The 18313-nt window shown below is 39.9% G+C and overlaps 1 protein-coding gene across 2 annotated transcripts in view; it reads right to left on the reverse strand.

Annotated features, from left to right (window-relative positions):
- Nucleotides 1–18313, reverse strand: part of kif13a (kinesin family member 13A) — a gene marked incomplete at its 3' end in the record, with an annotated part of 124535 nt that overhangs the window by 34670 nt on the left and 71552 nt on the right. Inside the window, 5 exon segments of one of the 2 annotated variants that reach the window (XM_066716016.1) lie at nt 3847–3879; nt 4779–4925; nt 12140–12272; nt 12628–12779; nt 13922–14095. In XM_066716016.1, coding sequence (XP_066572113.1) covers nt 3847–3879; nt 4779–4925; nt 12140–12272; nt 12628–12779; nt 13922–14095 — 639 coding nt within the window. 2 annotated transcript variants of the gene reach the window in all.

Below are 18313 nucleotides of genomic sequence, written 5' to 3' on the forward strand. Positions count from 1 at the left end.
ACTCTTTCCTAATGTTGGGATCAGAAGGAAGGCAATGCAAAGACTGTGTTTTTCCGCAACTTCGCAATGCGCAGCGTCTTGTTGTCTTCGGAGCCATCTTTATCGTTTGGTTTCTGCATAGACCTGCGTTTGCCTCTCTCGTTATTTACCTACTATACGCGTTAATCGGTGGGCGGGGCTAAACAGGCAATAATGTAGAAGCAGGCGTTGATCTTCTTCTGCGGAGGCGGGGTTTAGCCACACTATTAGGTAATAAAGTGGCACATTCCACATCCTGTTGCTTTTGCAGATTGGCTTCAATATAAGCTGTTTTTAGACTAACGAGAAAGTTTTGAGTTCTGAAACTTACAGGATGTTTTCATAGTACAATGACCTCTTATATGACAAAAGATCAAGGGAATTTTGATTTCTCGGTTCATGACCCCTTTAAGGCAAAACTAAAAACAAGATTAGGAATGCTAAAACTGTCTGAAAGTAGAAATACAACAAAATAGCTTTGGCAACTTCTAAACACTTCTGTTCACTTTTTGTTTCTCAACAGAAAGTTTATTTATTCTGTGTGCCCATGGACAGCTTTGTATACAGTCCTGTATAGATGCTGAATTGTAGTGCCAACAGCAGTCCAAACACTAACACCAGCAATCCTGACGCCAGTTACATAATACAAAAGATTGAATTCAAAAGGAAAGTTAGAAACTTGATGAGCCGATCAGAGGACAGAGAGCTATATCACTTGTGATTCTTCAATTGTGTATCAAAACATGCTCATAAACAAGAAAAAACTAATAATAAACTTATCGCAATAAACTGTGTAATCTAGGGCGGGTTGTACTAACGGGAACTGATCTCGGATCTGGGCTCTGATCTTGAGCTTGATCTCAATTGTGTTGTAATAGACGGATTAGCGATCAATCTGAGATCAAATCCGAGCTCAAAAGTGATCCTGCTTTTGAGCAGGACCAGAACTCGATCCAACTTTTTAAAATGTAGGAACTACGCATACTTCATCTGGTTTGCCGGCGTCAAACATGCATACCTCGGGTATTTAAACACAGGCAAGACCCTTGAGATTTTTTTGGTGAGGATGGTGTATGAAAGCGGTACATATTAACACCATGAAGCATATTAAACCTGAGAGACATGATTGATCCTGTAGTGGGACCAACATTGAAGAGCAGTCATGCCTTACCCACATGTTTGAAGCGGTGTTTAGTTTTGAATTTGTTTGCAACCGGCAGCTTTCAGCAAGTGGTAGGTAACATTATCGGTGTAGACAAGTCTGGTTAATCACTGATAAACAACAACATGACTTACATTATTTACAAAGATTTGCATTTTCTGCTTTTGTGTCTTTATGGTGAGGTGTAGTTTGTGTGTGATTAGGTTTTTATTTATTTTCAGTATTGTAAATAATCATGTAAAAGCTATTTATTTCTGCAGCACCCTCGTTGCAAACTCAAGACACAGCCTATTGAAGCAGCTCTACAGCTGTACAACGCTTTGAGAAGCGCCACTACATACACGCCAGATATTTCTTAAAACTCAACTTGTTTTAGAAAAGCTTTTGAGGATCTTGCAAGTCTTTTTTTTAATACTGTTGACTTGAGTCTGTTTTGACTGATTGACTTGTTCCGCTCTGTATGAGAAGAGTGCGTTATAAATAAAATGTTTTATTAGCTAATTATTATTATAATATTATTTTTGTAGTTGAGGACTGAAAGAAACAGTGGCATAGCTTGCTAGACACACACTAGTGCAAGACACTGGAAAGGTTGTGTACTTTGTATGGTTTTATCAGATCCAATGTGCCATGTCCTTGATGGACTACTTTAAAACAAAGGTACGTATCTTAGCAGACTTTTTATAAAACACAAATAACCAGTTTTAAAAATATCATACAATTGAAATATGACATTATGCAACATGAAAGAGCTTTGAAATGGCTCCACTACAGCTGCGTATCAATGCAGAAAACACGCTTTTCATCACTACAGTGCCATACCTAATGCAAAAGAATTAGCATTCATGATCAAACTGAGTAAGGCATTGATCCAGAGACCTGGGTTTGCAATGTGATCAGGACTGAATTCCAAAGGAAAGTCAGAAACTTCCTGAGCCGATCAGGACGGGCAGATGAGATGGTCTGTTAATCTGTTAATAAAATAATGATAATATATGATGTGTAAAAATTCAAAGAATCAACACGATTATAACTCTTTCACAATGACTGTTATTACAAAGTCCATATCGGCTAAATTAAAAAAATTAATAAATACAATATGAAACAAATATGAAAAATAAATACATGAATAGAAAATATATATATTTATCTATTTAGTTTTTTTATTATTATTATTCATGCAGGCCTAAGTATTTCGTTATTTATTAATTTTGGCACAAATTACCCTCCATATTTATTTACTGAATTGAATATATACTTTGAAAAATCAACTTCAACTGCCGGTCTAAAAATCTGTTTTGGAATCGTAGGACATTAAGGAATATTCAATCTAAATCAAAAGAGACAGTCCGTGTGTAGCTTGTAACTGAATATGCAAACTGCTGATGAATATGCAAATAGGTGATGAATTGACGCTGGTGATAAAATGTTTATGATGAATAGTGCATGACAAAAAGACGGGATCCCATAAGGTAACAGTATCATTATCTAATAACTGACCACCTAATCACTTAAATTGATTACTGGTGAGAAACACATTTCAGTACTTGTGATTATTGACCCAAGTTAACCTTCTTGAATAAGAGTTTCTTGGATGTCCAATTGAATTCCCATGCAAATGAGACATGCAGCCATGCTTTAGAAAGTGAACATTATTTTTGTAGTTCTTAAGCCGGCAAGAAGCAAACAGCCCGCTGAAGTTAGTAGGTGAATTTCTGGTGGTGCAATTAAATGCATCCCAATGTCAGTTTGTTTTGTTTCTTTGTATATCCTGCTTAAAATGAATCCCATTATACTTGCTTGTTAACTGTACCTAAGGGATCAATATATCATTGTTCTCATAACTTGTGACGTTCAAATATTTGAACGTTCCTTGAAATGTAATTTTTAAAAAGCAAATGTGTAATTGTACTTATTTTTCCGTCTCTCGACATTGTGTATGATTCTGAGTGAACCTGTAATACTAACTATATATTTGCCAAGGACACCAAGGTTTATCCACCACTTTGTGAATAGGCAAGTGAATGGAATATGATTCAGGAGCTTATGACAACACTGTCTTCTGATCACTGTTATACCCATGAGACTCTTAAATAAGTGTGCCAGATCCTGATGTTACTTAAAACATAACCAGAAGTACAATATATTTAATGTTTTACAGAAGGTAATTTAATCAGGAGTTACACCGGGCACACTAGTGTTCATAAATAAAGCAGCTTAATGTATTATTTTGAAATGTATATCAACACTTTTCACAATCTAATTGCACACTTCAATCAGATCTGCAGAGGGATTGGCCACTACTGTGAGACATAGCAGGACTGGCTTCAGTGTCTGGTACCCAGTATATTATTAGCAGTTTGCTACAAAATTCCAGGGCTACCAATTTACAGACGTTAATTGCCATTGTGTGCGTGAAAGTGTAAACTCTGAAGTTGACATGGAAAACGCATTTTAGCCTTGAGAAAACCAGGTGATAAGCTTTTATGTGAAGTGAAGGCTAAGTATTCTGACCCAAATTACAAATCCCAAAGAATAATAATGAATAATGTTTCCTTATCGATCAACAATCATGAACCCCTGTTGCCCTGTTAATTGCTTGGCCAATAGGAGCTTTGTACCTCATGCCATAGTATTGATCTTAGCAGCAGCAGCAGATATAATACCTGATAACTATCCATATCACCATCATCCTCCCTCTGGCAGAAGAGAATACACTCCGTAAACACAAACAGCATGCAGCAGAAGAAATCATGAATTCATCAAATCCACAGAATACTAAAGACATTGCCTAACACTGTGTAAAAAATCAACTGACAATTTCCTTTTTTGGAATTAAATATAGTTCTATATTTAATGTTTCATAGCATTGCACCATTGTTTGAATTTTCTTCAAAAAGTAAACAATTTCCAACTATATGGTTTCTAAATTCTAGGCTAATTCATGTTGTGTATATTAAAGTTTTGAATGTATAGTTGTGGTCAATAGACTCTCTTCATTAAAATATACTTATTTATCAATGCTATCTTTTCTACAAACCCTGACTGAGCCTAGAATTTGTATTCTTAAGATTCAAGTTGACTGAGTTAACAAAACAGGGCCATAAACTTTTGACTGCCACACCATTGATGTCTATGGATTGTTGGTCAAAAACATTGACCCTGTTTAATTAATTCAGTCATCATCCACATTGGCAGTCAAAAGTCATACTTGTTATTGGTATTTTTATGGTGGATGCACACACAAATAAAAAGATAAATGGTTGTTGGAAGATTTATACAATTTATAAAATAATAATAATAAAAAAACAGCAGTGAAGTTCACATTATAAATGGGCCATATGATATATGGGCTGTGTCTTGGGTGTCCATGGCATTTATATTTATTGCTATGCAGAACAAACAGAAGCCTGAAAGTGCTGATAATTCACAACTGTATTTTATTCTTCTCAGAGAGCAACTTCTTTGTGAATTTAAAGTGTGACGGTATTGTGGTGAAATCTACATCATTTTTAAAATTATGATTCCATTAATTATTCTCTGAAATAGAGATGTTATTAAAGACTTCCATGAACAGAGTTTTGTTTTAAATCTTTACCTGGTAGCTGTCCAGTCCCCGCTGAAGCTTCGTAGAGCGAACAGACACGCACCCAATGGACACAGAGAGGATTGCCTCCACCATTAAGGGTAATGTCCCTGACTGTAGTACTGGCTTCACTGCCACTTGCAGCCTGCGAGAATGACCCTGAGAACAGACAGCATTGCACCATTAAACAACCAACACACATACCATAGACAGGAGCACATATGGCAATACATTTCAGAAACATCAACAATATTTTAATGATTTCATGTTAGGGTGAAGTCAGCTTCCTTCTATCTTAGGACCAAATTACATCATGTTCCCTCATATCCCAAAAACTGTGATAATTCCAGACCAAGCAGAATAGCAGCATATTTTAAAATGATAAATTCACTAGCACATAATGGTATGATTCTGATATTAGTGGTTAAATAGGTTATAATAAAAATAATAATGTAAGACAAAACCCTTGGAGCAGAATATATATTTATTCAAGTGCAACCAACTGAAATGTCACAACAGAAGGATTTACAAGTTGTCATAGCTGTCTATGACAACTTGTAAATCCTTCTGTTGTGACATTTCTGTTGTGACACAGGACAGTACAGGTGAAAGGCAGCCATCTTGTTGTGTTCCTAGTTTCAGGCAGTCTTAGCATTCCTGATTTTAAGAAAGAATGTTTACAAACGAGAGGAGGCCATTTGACCCATCGTGCTCGTTTGGTGTCCTTTAATAACTAAGTGTTCAAAGGATACTATCCAGTCTCTTTTAAAATGTTCCCAAATGTTCAGCTTCAACCACATCACTGGGTAGTTTGTTCCAGATTGTGACAACTCTCTGTGTGAAGAAGTGTCTCCTGTTTTCCAATTTCCTTTTGTGTCTGAGTGTCCCTGCTGATCTGGAAAAGCTCTTTTGGTTTGATGTGGTCAATGCCTTTCATGATTTTGAAGACTTGAATCAAGTCCCTACGTAGTCTCCTCTGTTCCAGGGTGAAAAGATTCAGTTCCCTCAGTCTCTCCAAGTAGGACAGTCTGGTTGCTCTCCTCTGAACTGCCTCTAGAGCAGCGATATCTTTCTTGAAGTGTGGAGCCCAGAAACTGTACACAGTATTCCAGATGAGGTCTAACTAGTGCATTGTACAATCTTAAAATTACTTCCCTTGTTCTAAATTCTACACTTTTGCCTTTTTTATTGCTTCCACAAATTGTTTGGATGGAGAAAGTGAGGAGTCCACATAGACTCCTAGATCTATCTCATGCGTTACTTCATCTAGTTCTATTCCTCCCATAGTGTAATTATAGTGGACATTTGTGTTACCTGCATGTAATACCTTGCAATTGTACACATTGAATTTCATCTGCCAGGTGTCAGCCCACAACTGAAGACTATCTAAGTCCCTTTGAATAGCCTGTGCTGCTGAGATTGTATCTGTTGAGCCACCTATTTTAGTATCATCTGCAAATTTGGCAAGTTTGCTAACTATCCCAGAGTCCAGATCATTAATATAGATTAGAAAAAGCAAAGGCCCTAGTACTAATCCCTGTGGCACTCCACTAACAACCTCACTCCAGTTAGAAGCAACTCCTCTTATTGACACCCTCTATTTCCTATACATCAACCAGTTCATAATCCATCTACTTACATTACCCTGAATGCCTACAGCAGTACAGTACAGTACAGTATCTTCAGCAGTACCCCCTCCTCTCCCATTCTGCCTAAATGTCCTTTCCTTCATTCTCACCTCTCTCAGACTCTGAACTTTCCTCTCTCCTCCTAGGTCACAAACCCATACATGTGCCTTGGACCCTCTCCCCACTCGCCTTCTCCAAGCGACTGCTCCCGATCCACTCCCCTTCATCTCCTCCCTCCACTCTGGCTGTTTCCCCTCTGTTTTAAACAACTGCTGTCATCCCACTCCTCAAGAAACCAACCCTTGACCCTATCTCTCCTCAGAAATACCACCCTGTATCCCTACTTCCCTTCCTCTCAAAGACCCTTTAGTGAGCTGTCCACCATCATGCACACCTCAAGCTCAACCTCCTCACAAGTGTACACTCGCACTACCTCAAGCTCAACCTCTCCAAATCAAATCTCCTCTTTTTCCCCCACTCCTCCTCATCTTCTGCTGACCTCTCCATCTCAATCCCCTTGGAATCTACAACACTCTGTCCCTCTTCTTCCGCTAAGAACATAGGAGTCGATCCTACACTCGGCACATCACCACGCTGGCACGCACCTGCCGATTCTTCCTGAGCAACATACGCCAAATCTGACCCTTCCTCACGGACTACTCGAATCAGCTGCTCGTCCAGTCCCTAGTCCTCTCCCATCTAGACTACTGTAACTCCTTCCTTGCTGGCCTGCCTGAAACTACCATCCGCCAGCTCCAGCTCATCCAGACCTCTGTGACTCTCCTGGTATTCTCTCTGCCCCGATTCACACACACGCTACTTCACTGCTCCGCTCCCTCCAATGGCTCCCGATCCTGGCACTCATTCAGTTCAAGACATTGACCATCACCTACCGTTGTCTGGACCAGACTGCACCAAGCTACCATCAGTCCTTCATCTCTCCATACATCCCCTCCAGACCGCTGTGGTCTTCCTGCCTCCTCTCCACTCCCCTTCCTCCAGAGCATATGTAACTTCATAAACTGGCTCTGCATTGCTAGTACTCGTATCATTTATTTTGATTTCCCCTATGCCTTCCTTCCCTTACCTTCTCATGCCTTAATCGTAATAGCTTTTTTTTTTTTTTTTATTTACAAATCTCACAGGCAACAGTGCGACATAAAGGGTGCAACAACAATTAATAATGATGATAAGGGTTTACCATTCTGGGATCTGCCCATCTGGCAAAACAATTGTGTGTACTTAAAAATAGAAGTTGCATGCAACTATTAAGGCTTCCAAGCTGTATCAGTAGGTTTCAGATTTTATCAGGCATTTGTAGTTTAAATGGATGTGTTATGAAATGTGTAATTTTCAATTTCAATCCAATGTAGTATACATTTGAGGTTTTCAATCTTTTGTAGTGCATATTTCAATGTCACTGGACTATAATATTAATTTCTTGCTTGCATGAATCAATTATGTAAGGTACCATTGCATTTTTCACTTAATTCTAGCATATATGTGAAGTTTTCATTATTGTGTCATTCAAGATGCAGAATGCAATTTACAGGTTTGGCCATGTGATGGAGGTAGAGGTCTACATAAGGAATGTCATGATGTGGCTGACATGTGAAGCTGCCCTTTTGGTTGAAATACAGCAGCCGGGTTTTGTGTCCCATCAGATTGGCTTCATCAACTTTGTACTAGTTTAATCACTGACATTTTAAGTACATTAGGCCTTACAGTTCTGAATATATTTGCTGTCATAAGTGACATTTTGTAACACAATTTGTCACCATGCCATATCACCACTGGTGATGAAACTAATCACAATCAAACATAACAATGTAATTTATTATTGTACCAAGTTTTGTGAGTTTGTGAATTTGGCTTTTTTTGGCTTTTTTCTGGGGTCAGATGTCCTATGTTTGAAAATACACATATTTAACATACATTCACAGTCATTGGCTTGTGGCGGCCATGTTTTAGAGTGCACCCACTTGCCTTTTACAAATTTTACAGATGGAAGTACCTATGTAACATACGCAAATTTTCAGGACACTGGGCTTTATAGTTCCGTCGCAGAAGCCATCTTAATATTTACATACCATCACATGTTAAATGCAATATGGCGACTTAACCATGTACCCCACAAACTTCATTTTCTGGTTGTATGTTCAAGGTATAGACATAATCATATGTGCAGAGTTTCATGTATGTACTACATTCCAGTGTGCAGGAAATGTGTAACGTGTCTAACGTGGCGCATATGTTTTTTCCATTGGCCCACAGCAACCATGTTTTTCACTGGGGCAACTCGCTTTTAACAACCTTGGTAGGACTCTGTACTAGTGTCATGCATACCAATTTGTGGATGTGACATGGCCTTAAGCATCGTGGCCACCGTGCCGTGTCACCGTTGGTGACAAAACTCACCACAATCAAGCATAACATTGTCCTATATTATTGTACTAAGTTTGTGCAGGAAATGTGTAACTTGTCTGCAGCGGCATGTACTTTTCTTTCATTGTCCCACAGAACCCATGTTTTTCACTGTGGCAACTCGCCTTTAACAACCTTGGTAGTACTCTGTACTAGTATCATGCATGCCAATTTGTGTCACAGTCGGTATTAGTGCCATGGAGTAGAAGGCACCAAAGTTTGAATCAGAGAACGCAACATGGCGGATAAAGCGTGAGACCGAGCAACTTCTGATGAGCAAGTATAATAGTGGGGCATAAGGTATACATGAGTATGAAGTGGCATATGCATGTGTCATTTGGTTTTGGAGAAGAAGATTTTTGTAGCATTTTGTAATAAAAATTCTAACAAAAACAATAGGCTTCCAGCACTTCGTGCATGGAAGCTTAATAAGAATAATCCTAACAATTACAATAGGGTTCCAGCAACTTTGTTGCTTGGCCCCCTAATAATAATAATAATAATAATCCAAACAACTACAAAAGGTGAGGAAAAGATGGTGGCACGCTGAAAATGCTCACTACATGAGAGCACTTTTAAAGTCAAATGGGGGATGTTTTGAACATTTTACTACTTCTGAGAGTAAACTAAATTAAACACACTTTTTAGTACTGTAAACTTGTTTTATTTGGCACATTGATTAGTACTGTACACAGTTATGACAGCTATTTGGAAGAGTGGGAGGCAGAAGTTTATCATGGGAATGTAAATGTGAGGCAGTAACAGTGCAGATTACACATTTCTAGTTTATTTCCGCTGGTCAACCTAAATGTCAGAATCACCTTTTCAACACAAATAACAGATAACAGACAAATTGACACAAAAGAAAGCCACTAAGATTAATAAATAATAAATAAGTTGTAATAGTCCGAGATGTATTTCAACACGACAACCCAGACCTGCCAAGATCACATCTGCCCCAAGCTGAACACACGCGTTTACAATCAATGCAAAGTAAGCAATGTACATTTATTATTATTATTATTGTAATTAAATATTACTGGTAATAATAACGACAACAACAACAATCATCACACAATTGTGATCATCATCATTTTGAAGATGTTTTTATATTTATTCGCCAACTAGCCAATTAGTTTCATTTTTGTTGTTTTGCTGTGTAATTCTGACTAGTTTCTAGACAGGTGCACTCTTTGCAAAATGTACAGTGAGGGAAAAAAGTATTTGATCCCCTGCTGATTTTGTACGTTTGCCCACTGACAAAGAAATGATCAGTCTATTGTTATAATGGTAGGTGTATTTTAACAATGAGAGACAGAATAACAACAAAAAAATCCAGAAAAACACATTTCAAAAAAGTTATACATTGATTTGCATGTTAATGAGGGAAATAAGTATTTGATCCCCTATCAATCAGCAAGATTTCTGGCTCCCAGGTGTCTTTTATACAGGTAACTTAAACTCTCCCTTTAAGAGAGTGCTCCTAATCTCAGCTCGTTACCTGTATAAAAGACACCTGTCCACAGAAGCATTCAATCACTCAGATTCCAAACTCTCCACCATGGCCAAAGAGCTGTCCAAGGATGTCAGGGACAAGATTGTAGACCTACACAAGGCTGGAACGGGCTACAAGACCATCGCCAAGCAGCTTGGTGAGAAGGTGACAACAATTGGTACGATTATTCGCAAATGGAAGAAACACAAAATAATTGTCAGTCTCCCTCGATCTGGGGCTCCATGGAAGATCTCACCTCGTGGACTTTCAATGATCATGAGAGCGGTGAGGAATCAGCCTAGAACTACACGGGAGGATCTTGTTAATGATCTCAAGGCAGCTGGGACCATAGTCACCAAGAAAACAATTGGTAACACACTATGCCATGAAGGACTGAAATCCTGCAGCCCCAGGAAGGTCCCCCTGCTCAAGAAAGCACATGTACAGGCCCATCTGAAGTTTGCCAATGAACATCTGAATGATTCAGAGGAGAACTGGGTGAAAGTGTTGTGGTCAGATGAGACCAAAATCGAGGTCTTTGGCATCAACTCAACTCTCCGTGTTTGGAGGAGGAGGAATGACCCCAAGAACACCAACCCCCCCCCGTCAAACATGGAGGTGGAAACATTATGCTTTGGGGTGTTTTTCTGTTAAGGGGATAGGACAACTGCACCGCATCAAAGGGACGATGAACGGGGCCATGTACCGTCAAATCTTGGGTGAGAACCTCCTTCCCTCTGCCAGGGCATTGAAAATGGGTCGTGGATGGGTATTCCAGCATGACAATGACCCAAAACACACAGCCAAGGCAACAAAGGAGTGGCTCAAGAAGAAGCACATTAAGGTCCTGGAGTGGCCTAGCCAGTCTACAGACCTTAATCCCATAGAAAATCTGTGGAAGGAGCTGAAGGTTCGAGTTGCCAAACGTCAGCCTTGAAACCTTAATGACTTGGAGAGGATCTGCAAAGAGGAGTGGGACAAAATCCCTCCTGAGACATGTGCAAACCTGGTGGCCAACTACAAGAAACGTCTGACCTCTGTGATTGCCAACAAGGGTTTTGCCACCAAGTACTAAGTCGAAGGGGTCAAATACTTATTTCCCTCATTAACATGCAAATCAATTTATAACTTTTTTGAAATGCGTTTTTCTGGATTTTTTTTGTTGTTATTCTGTCTCTCACTGTTAAAATACACCTACCATTAAAATTATAGACTGATCATTTCTTTGTCAGTGGGCAAACGTACAAAATCAGCAGGGGATCAAATACTTTTTTCCCCTCACTGTATTATATCTCTTGAACATAAAAATAGCATTATGGGGATTTGTATGTATATGATTTTCTAAGTGTTTATAAGCCAGGTTAATTCTGAAAACTGGGTTGTTTTGAAATTAAAAATGCCCGATCCTGGGCATGCCTGTATGCCCGATCGACTGACCCTATGCTTGATATATTGACCACGCTTCCTTGTTTTGCCTGCATTGACCTGTTCACCGTTACTCGACCCACACCTGTTATTGATCTGCCTCTTGCCCGCACCCGAGTCCTCCATTCTGTTCCTGTAACCTGAAACTTACAATTTGATTTTTCTTTTTAAATATATATATATAGATAATTTTTTAAATAATTTGTTATTATTTTAACATTTAAATGGTAAGCTATTAACATCCCTATAACATATAACAAAAAAGTTATATAACATAACAAAAACAGATGAAAACACCCCCCATCCCCAAACAACCCAACAGTTGAGTAACAACCCAAGTTCTACAAAACATTAAAGGTGAGCATGTTGGTGTTGTAATGGTGGAGGGGTTAGTCTGTTACCTGGCGAAGCTGGAAGACTCCCCCAGTGTTGACATCTTTAGCCTGGTGCAGCTCCACTGCTGTATATTCTCCCAACTCATTGAGCTCCTGGACAGAGGTCCACATTTCGATCCTGCGAGATACCTCACTCCACCTTGTAAGGGAGTTGGACTGGTAAGATTCTTTGTTCCTATGCCTTATCTTGTGAATACAAGTACAGTCAAGTGCAAGCAAAGCAGGAGGGCACATCAGTCCTGAAGGATCAAGTGTCTTCAGGATTTTAAAATAACTTACAGTAAAACTGTTAAGTATCCAGTTATGTTCCAATGTTTTAGAATGGAACAAAAAACAAAAAGTCTCAAGGACTAAAACTGAGAATCCCTGACTTAACCTACTGATCTATGAAACATGCTGGAGTGCTTCTCTGCAGAACCTGGGCTGGATACCCCTGCCATATGTATATTCGTATGTTATCTGTGGTGCTGGTGGTGTACACAAAATGGGGGTACCGGTCTTGAAGTGTCCGTGTTTTGGCCTGCATGGCATCCAATTCCCATAATGACTGGCCGTTCCCTGCGCAGCGGTGACCCCACACCTCAATTGCCAGAGCGCCCTCTGCAATGAACTCCAGGAACTCCTCTGTCACGTGAACCACATAGTCCTTCAACAGAGAAGAAAAGCCACTGGTAATGTAGCACAAAGTGTGTAGGTACACTTGCACAGAAGTGTGACCTCTGAACAGTTCTTCTTTCTTGTCAGAACAAGGTTTATATAGGCCAAATGCCATGACATGTGACTAAAGGTGCATACACACTGGATGCGAGCAAGCAACGTCACAGAATGCCATTCTACACTGGATACGACGTGACCAAACAGTAGCCCTCCAGCTGTGTGTCAGTGCACAGATCTGCTCTGTTGCAATACAAATATTATTGTAGCTATTGTGGAAATCTTTGTTTACTTCATCAGAAACCATGATTGATTGACACATGAGTATGTTTGTACTGTCTCTGTGTACAAATAATGATGTCTATGCATGCAGACATTCAATCTGTCAGTAAAAGTTTGAAAAGCGCCGTTGTCTGTTTTCATTGCACATAAGTACATGATATATATATGTACACCATGTTCACGTGTGTATGTATGTATATACACACATATGCTGTCACACCAAATATTGATTTGATTTAGATTTTTCTTGTGTTCACTCACTTTGCATTTAGTTAATTGATAATCTATTAACATGTCTGTTTGTGAAAGCATTCTCACTTTACAGCATTTTTTCACACCTGACTAAAACTTTTGCACAGTACTGTATATATACATACATATACATACACACACACGTCATTTAATTTAGAATTATAATCGATAGCTCACAAATGAACTTCTAGTTATCCATGCTGTTTCTTATGTATGTGCATACATCAAGGAGTGCTTCCACATGGGTTTGCACTGCTTCAGACTACTCAGATTCTTTCTAGTCACGCCGAAAAATAAATAACACATAGAGACAGTTTCTATCTTAGCGATGCAAATTTCCACTCGAATCACCCATTTTACACCCATTGTGTATACACCTTAAGAAGCTAGTAACAACGGATCTGCTTTTTATATGCAATTTTGAACATTTAAATTACTGTCTACATTCTCTTTGCATTTTGCACTTTGTGTTGCTCTTATATTTTGTAAGTTGCCCTGGATAAGGGCATCTGCTAAATAACAGTAATAGCAATAACTTTCAATTGTGAAACTAAATAGATTTGAGTGTTTAAAGATAATGATTTTTAGTTTTTTTCTTACTTTGCAGTGATCAAAACTGACAGTGAACTGAACTTCCTTGTTTCTTTGGGAAGGCATGTCAGGGATGACTACTGGTGGTGCCACAGTGGGCTCACACTGGTCCCAGAAGGTGTACTGACTGAACACAAAGTTAGACAGGTTCAAGGGCAGCCCTGTTGCTTTTTTGATCTTCACCTGAAAGAAACGGGATATGAATACAATGAATTAAATACAAAATAAAAATGAATATATATTATAAACACAACAGTCAACCATTTCAAAGAATGTACTGAGTTAATATAAATACATTTATCAAGCCCTAATCTATGGATTTCAAGTCTTTGATCTATGGATCTTCAAGTTTTGAGGGAGCATGTAATTGGCAGGAATGTCCACCAGAGCTGCAGTCAGGTCAAGACCCTGGTGAGGATGAAGAGCACGCAGATGAATTTCCCCACGATGGTTTCTGACAGTTTGTGCAGAATTCGTCTCTGATGATCCCACATGTGAAGAAGCCGGATGTGGAGGTGCTGGGCTGGCGTAGTCACACAGTCTGTGGTTGAGGGACCGGGAGGACATACTGCCAAATTAAATCTAAAACGACGAGGTGGCTTATGATAGAGAAATTAACATTAAATTCTCTGGCAACAGTTCTGGTGGATATTCACGCAGTTGGCATGCCAATTGCACGCTCCCTCAAAACTTGGGACATCTGTGGCATTGTGTTGTGTGACAAAATTGCACATTTTAGAGTGGTCTTTTATTGTCCCCAAGAAAGGTACACCTGTGCACAAAATTTTGAAAAATATGCTTTTTGTGCTTATGGAACATTTCTGGGCTCTTTAATTTCAGCTCATGAAACATGGGACCAACACTTGACATGTTGCGATTATATTTTTGTTCAGTAATAACTAATAGTAGTGTAATGCAGTGATGGGCGGCGCAGTGAAGGACCGCACCATGAGGGACTGGCATTCCCCTGACCCTAGTGGGAGCGATTACTGGCTCCCCTCCTCAATAAAACAGAAAGTAGATGGCCTCCTGATGTGGAGAGGCAGAAGGATAGTCAGCATGTAGGAGCATAGACTATTGTTATTGTTTGAGTACTGAGAAGAAGTAGGATTGTATTTGGATAACAGGACCATGCTTATGGACTTTAGATATTTTTATATATTGTTATGGATCATGGGCTGGCTTTTTTGCTGTAGTGTGTTGTTAGTGCTTAATATTTGTGACGTGTGTAGATTGGGACCTGTTTCAGTGTGTTTAGTTTAGGCTAAAGAGGAGCAAATTATTATTTTTTTATCTCACGATTTTCAAACTGAGCACAGTGTACAATAAATTAGCTATCTACATGATAAACCAGCCTCTTGGTCTACTAAGTCCCTACCTGACATTCCTGGTACTGAGTCCAGCCTACCACAGTACCACAGTAGCGTTTTAGGCTTTTATGCTATGTGGATTCACCAGCACAAAACAAATAATGAGAGAAAGTCGGGATTCCAGCAAACAAGTTTATTCTCAGAACGTGAACACATCTTTCAAGGAGTGTCACTATTCTCAGTAACAACTTCTGACTCGCAGGAACTGCAGGGCCAAACATATATGTGAACGAAAAACAAATGGCTAAACCACCATTTGCTAGCACCCACCCAATCGACAATATGCACATTTCTGTAGAAAACCCTGAGCCAGGACACCCCTATTTAAGCCATTGCACTCTGTGATTGGCTCCCCCAATCACTGGTTCCCACCATGTTCCCACGCAGGGTTAACCCTTGACCCCAGAAACCAGTATTACACCAATAACAAACCTGGGATCCGGAGCCGGAGTGGAGCTGGACAGTTTTTGTTAGTTGTGCTTCAGAGATAGAGCAGAGCTGGCATTGCTGGAGCCAGAGCAGAGCTGCACTCAGGCTCATTGGAGCACTCCGGACAGAGCCTTAAGTCAGAGCCGAGGTCATGGAGCTGCACCACTCTTTTCCCCCCCTCCATTAAACTCAGATATTAAGTTCAGTTTTCTTTAACAAAATATATAAATTAATAGGTATTGTTGTGTGTTCACTCCAGGTATTAGTACATAATACATTATTTTTTATTAATTGTAATTATATGACACCTTCACTCTCTCACTCAGTCCAAGAAGTGATTCTATAATCTCAGGGCACATCTCTCTTGAGCCACTTTCAACCAAATTCTACATCCGCCTAAATTCACCTAATTTTACAGCCATCTGTCCTAACTTTAGTTTGTCCAAACGTTTGTTGCCACATGCTGGAGTCAAGTCCCCTGCACCTTGTATGCCACTATGGTTGCTATTTTTGAGATACAAAAATACCGGACCCCTAGAGGGGGTGCTGACGATTTGACGACGACGGGGGGAAGTTGAGAGCAAATTGTACACGGATAACATTTTTAACGACATATCCAATAATACTGGACAGGGGCTCAAAATACATACACTACGTGGTTGAGGGGATTTCCTTCCATTCAGCCACAAGAGCATTAGTGAGATCAGGGCACTGATGTTGGGCGATCAAGGCTGGCTTGCAGTCGGCATTCCAATTCATCCCAAAGACTCTGTGTAGGGCAGTCAAGTTCTTCCACACCGATCTCAACAAAACAATTCTATATGGACCTCGTTTTGTGCACGGGGGCATTGTCATGCTGAGACAGGAAATGGCCTTTCCCCAAACTGTTTCCACAAAGAGTGTTAAGATTTCCCTTCATTGGACCTAAGGGGCCTAGCCCAGACCATGAAAAACAATCCCAGACCATTATTCCTCCTCCAAATTTTACAGTTGGCACTATGCATTTGGGCAGGTAGCGATCGCCTGGCATCTGCCAAACCCAGATTCGTCCATCAGACTGCCAGATGGTGAAGCGTGATTCATCACTCCAGAAAACATGTTTTCACTGCTCCCAAGTTCAATGCCAATGCTTTACACCACTCCAGCTGAAGCTTAGCATTGCGCATGGTGATCTTAGTTTTGTGCGGCTGCTCTGCCATTTCATGAAGCTCCTGAATGAACAGTTCTTGTGCCGACGATGCTTCCAAGGGCAGTTTGGTACTCAGAAGTGATTGTTGCAACCAAGAATACACGATTTTTATGTGATACGCACTCAACAATCCCATTCTGTGAGCCTATCACTTTGCGGCTGAGCTGTTGTTGCTCCGAGACGTTTCCACTTCACAGAACCAGGACAGAAATGTGACATCCTATGATGGTGCCACGTTAAAAGTCTTCAGTAAAGTCCATTCTACTGCCAATGCTTGTCTAATGCTGTGTGGCTTGATTTACTGTGGCTCTCAAAAGAATTCACCCACTTTGGACTTTTCCACATATTGTGTTACAACATGAAATCAGAATGGATTTTATCAGGAGATTTTGCCACTGATCAAAACAGAAAATGTCCATAATCTCAAAGTTAAAAATATAATCTGCAAATTGTTCTAAATTAATTACTAAATTAATGTAATGTTTGGGGTCATTATCCTGCTGAAAGATGAATATTCTCCCAAGTTCCAGGTCTCTTGCAGACTTCAGCAGGTTTTCTTCCCGGATTTCTCTGTACTTTGCTTCATCCATTTTTCCCTCTATCTTTACAAGGTTTCCAGGCCCTGACGCAGAGAAGCATCCCCATAGCATGATGCTGCCACCACCATGCTTCACGGTAGGGATGGCGTTCTCAGGATGATGTGCGGTGTTAGGTTTGCGTCAAGCATAGCACTTAGTGTTGAGGCCAAAAAGCTCTATTTTGGTCTCATTAGACCATAGAATCTTCCTCCTCTTTGTCTCAGAGTCTCTCACATGCCTTCTGGCAAACTCTAGCCAGGATCTGATGCAAGTTTTTTTCAAGAATGGCTGTTGTTTTGCCTCTTCCATTAAGGCCACTTTTGTGAAGCACCCAGGCTATTGTTGCAGTATGCAGTTTCTCCCAGCTCAGCCATGAAAATTAGAGTTGTCATAAGCCTCTTGGTGGCCTCCCTGACTAGTGCCCTTCTCACCCAAATACTCCGTTTTTGAGGACAGCCTGATCTAGGCAGATTCACAGTTGTGCCATATTCTCATCATTTCTTAATAATGGACTTTACTGTGCATCGGGGGATATTCAATGCCTTGAAAATGTTCTTATATCCTACCCCTGATTGGTGCTTTTGAAGAACCTTCTTCTGGATTTGCATTGAATGTTCCTTTGTCTTCATGATGTAGTTTCTGTTAGGAAATGTACTAACAAACTGTGGAACTTCCCAAAGACGAACCTGAAATCATGTGACACACCTTAATTGCTCCATTCTACTAATTACGTGACTTCTAAAGACAATTGGTTTCACCACAGCTCAATCAGGTCTCATAGCAAAAGGGGTCATTACTTATGCATTACATTATTTTCAGTTTTGTACTTGTAATA

This window comes from Amia ocellicauda, chromosome 10 (genome assembly GCF_036373705.1).
Source record: "Amia ocellicauda isolate fAmiCal2 chromosome 10, fAmiCal2.hap1, whole genome shotgun sequence".
Classification (NCBI taxonomy): domain Eukaryota; kingdom Metazoa; phylum Chordata; class Actinopteri; order Amiiformes; family Amiidae; genus Amia; species Amia ocellicauda.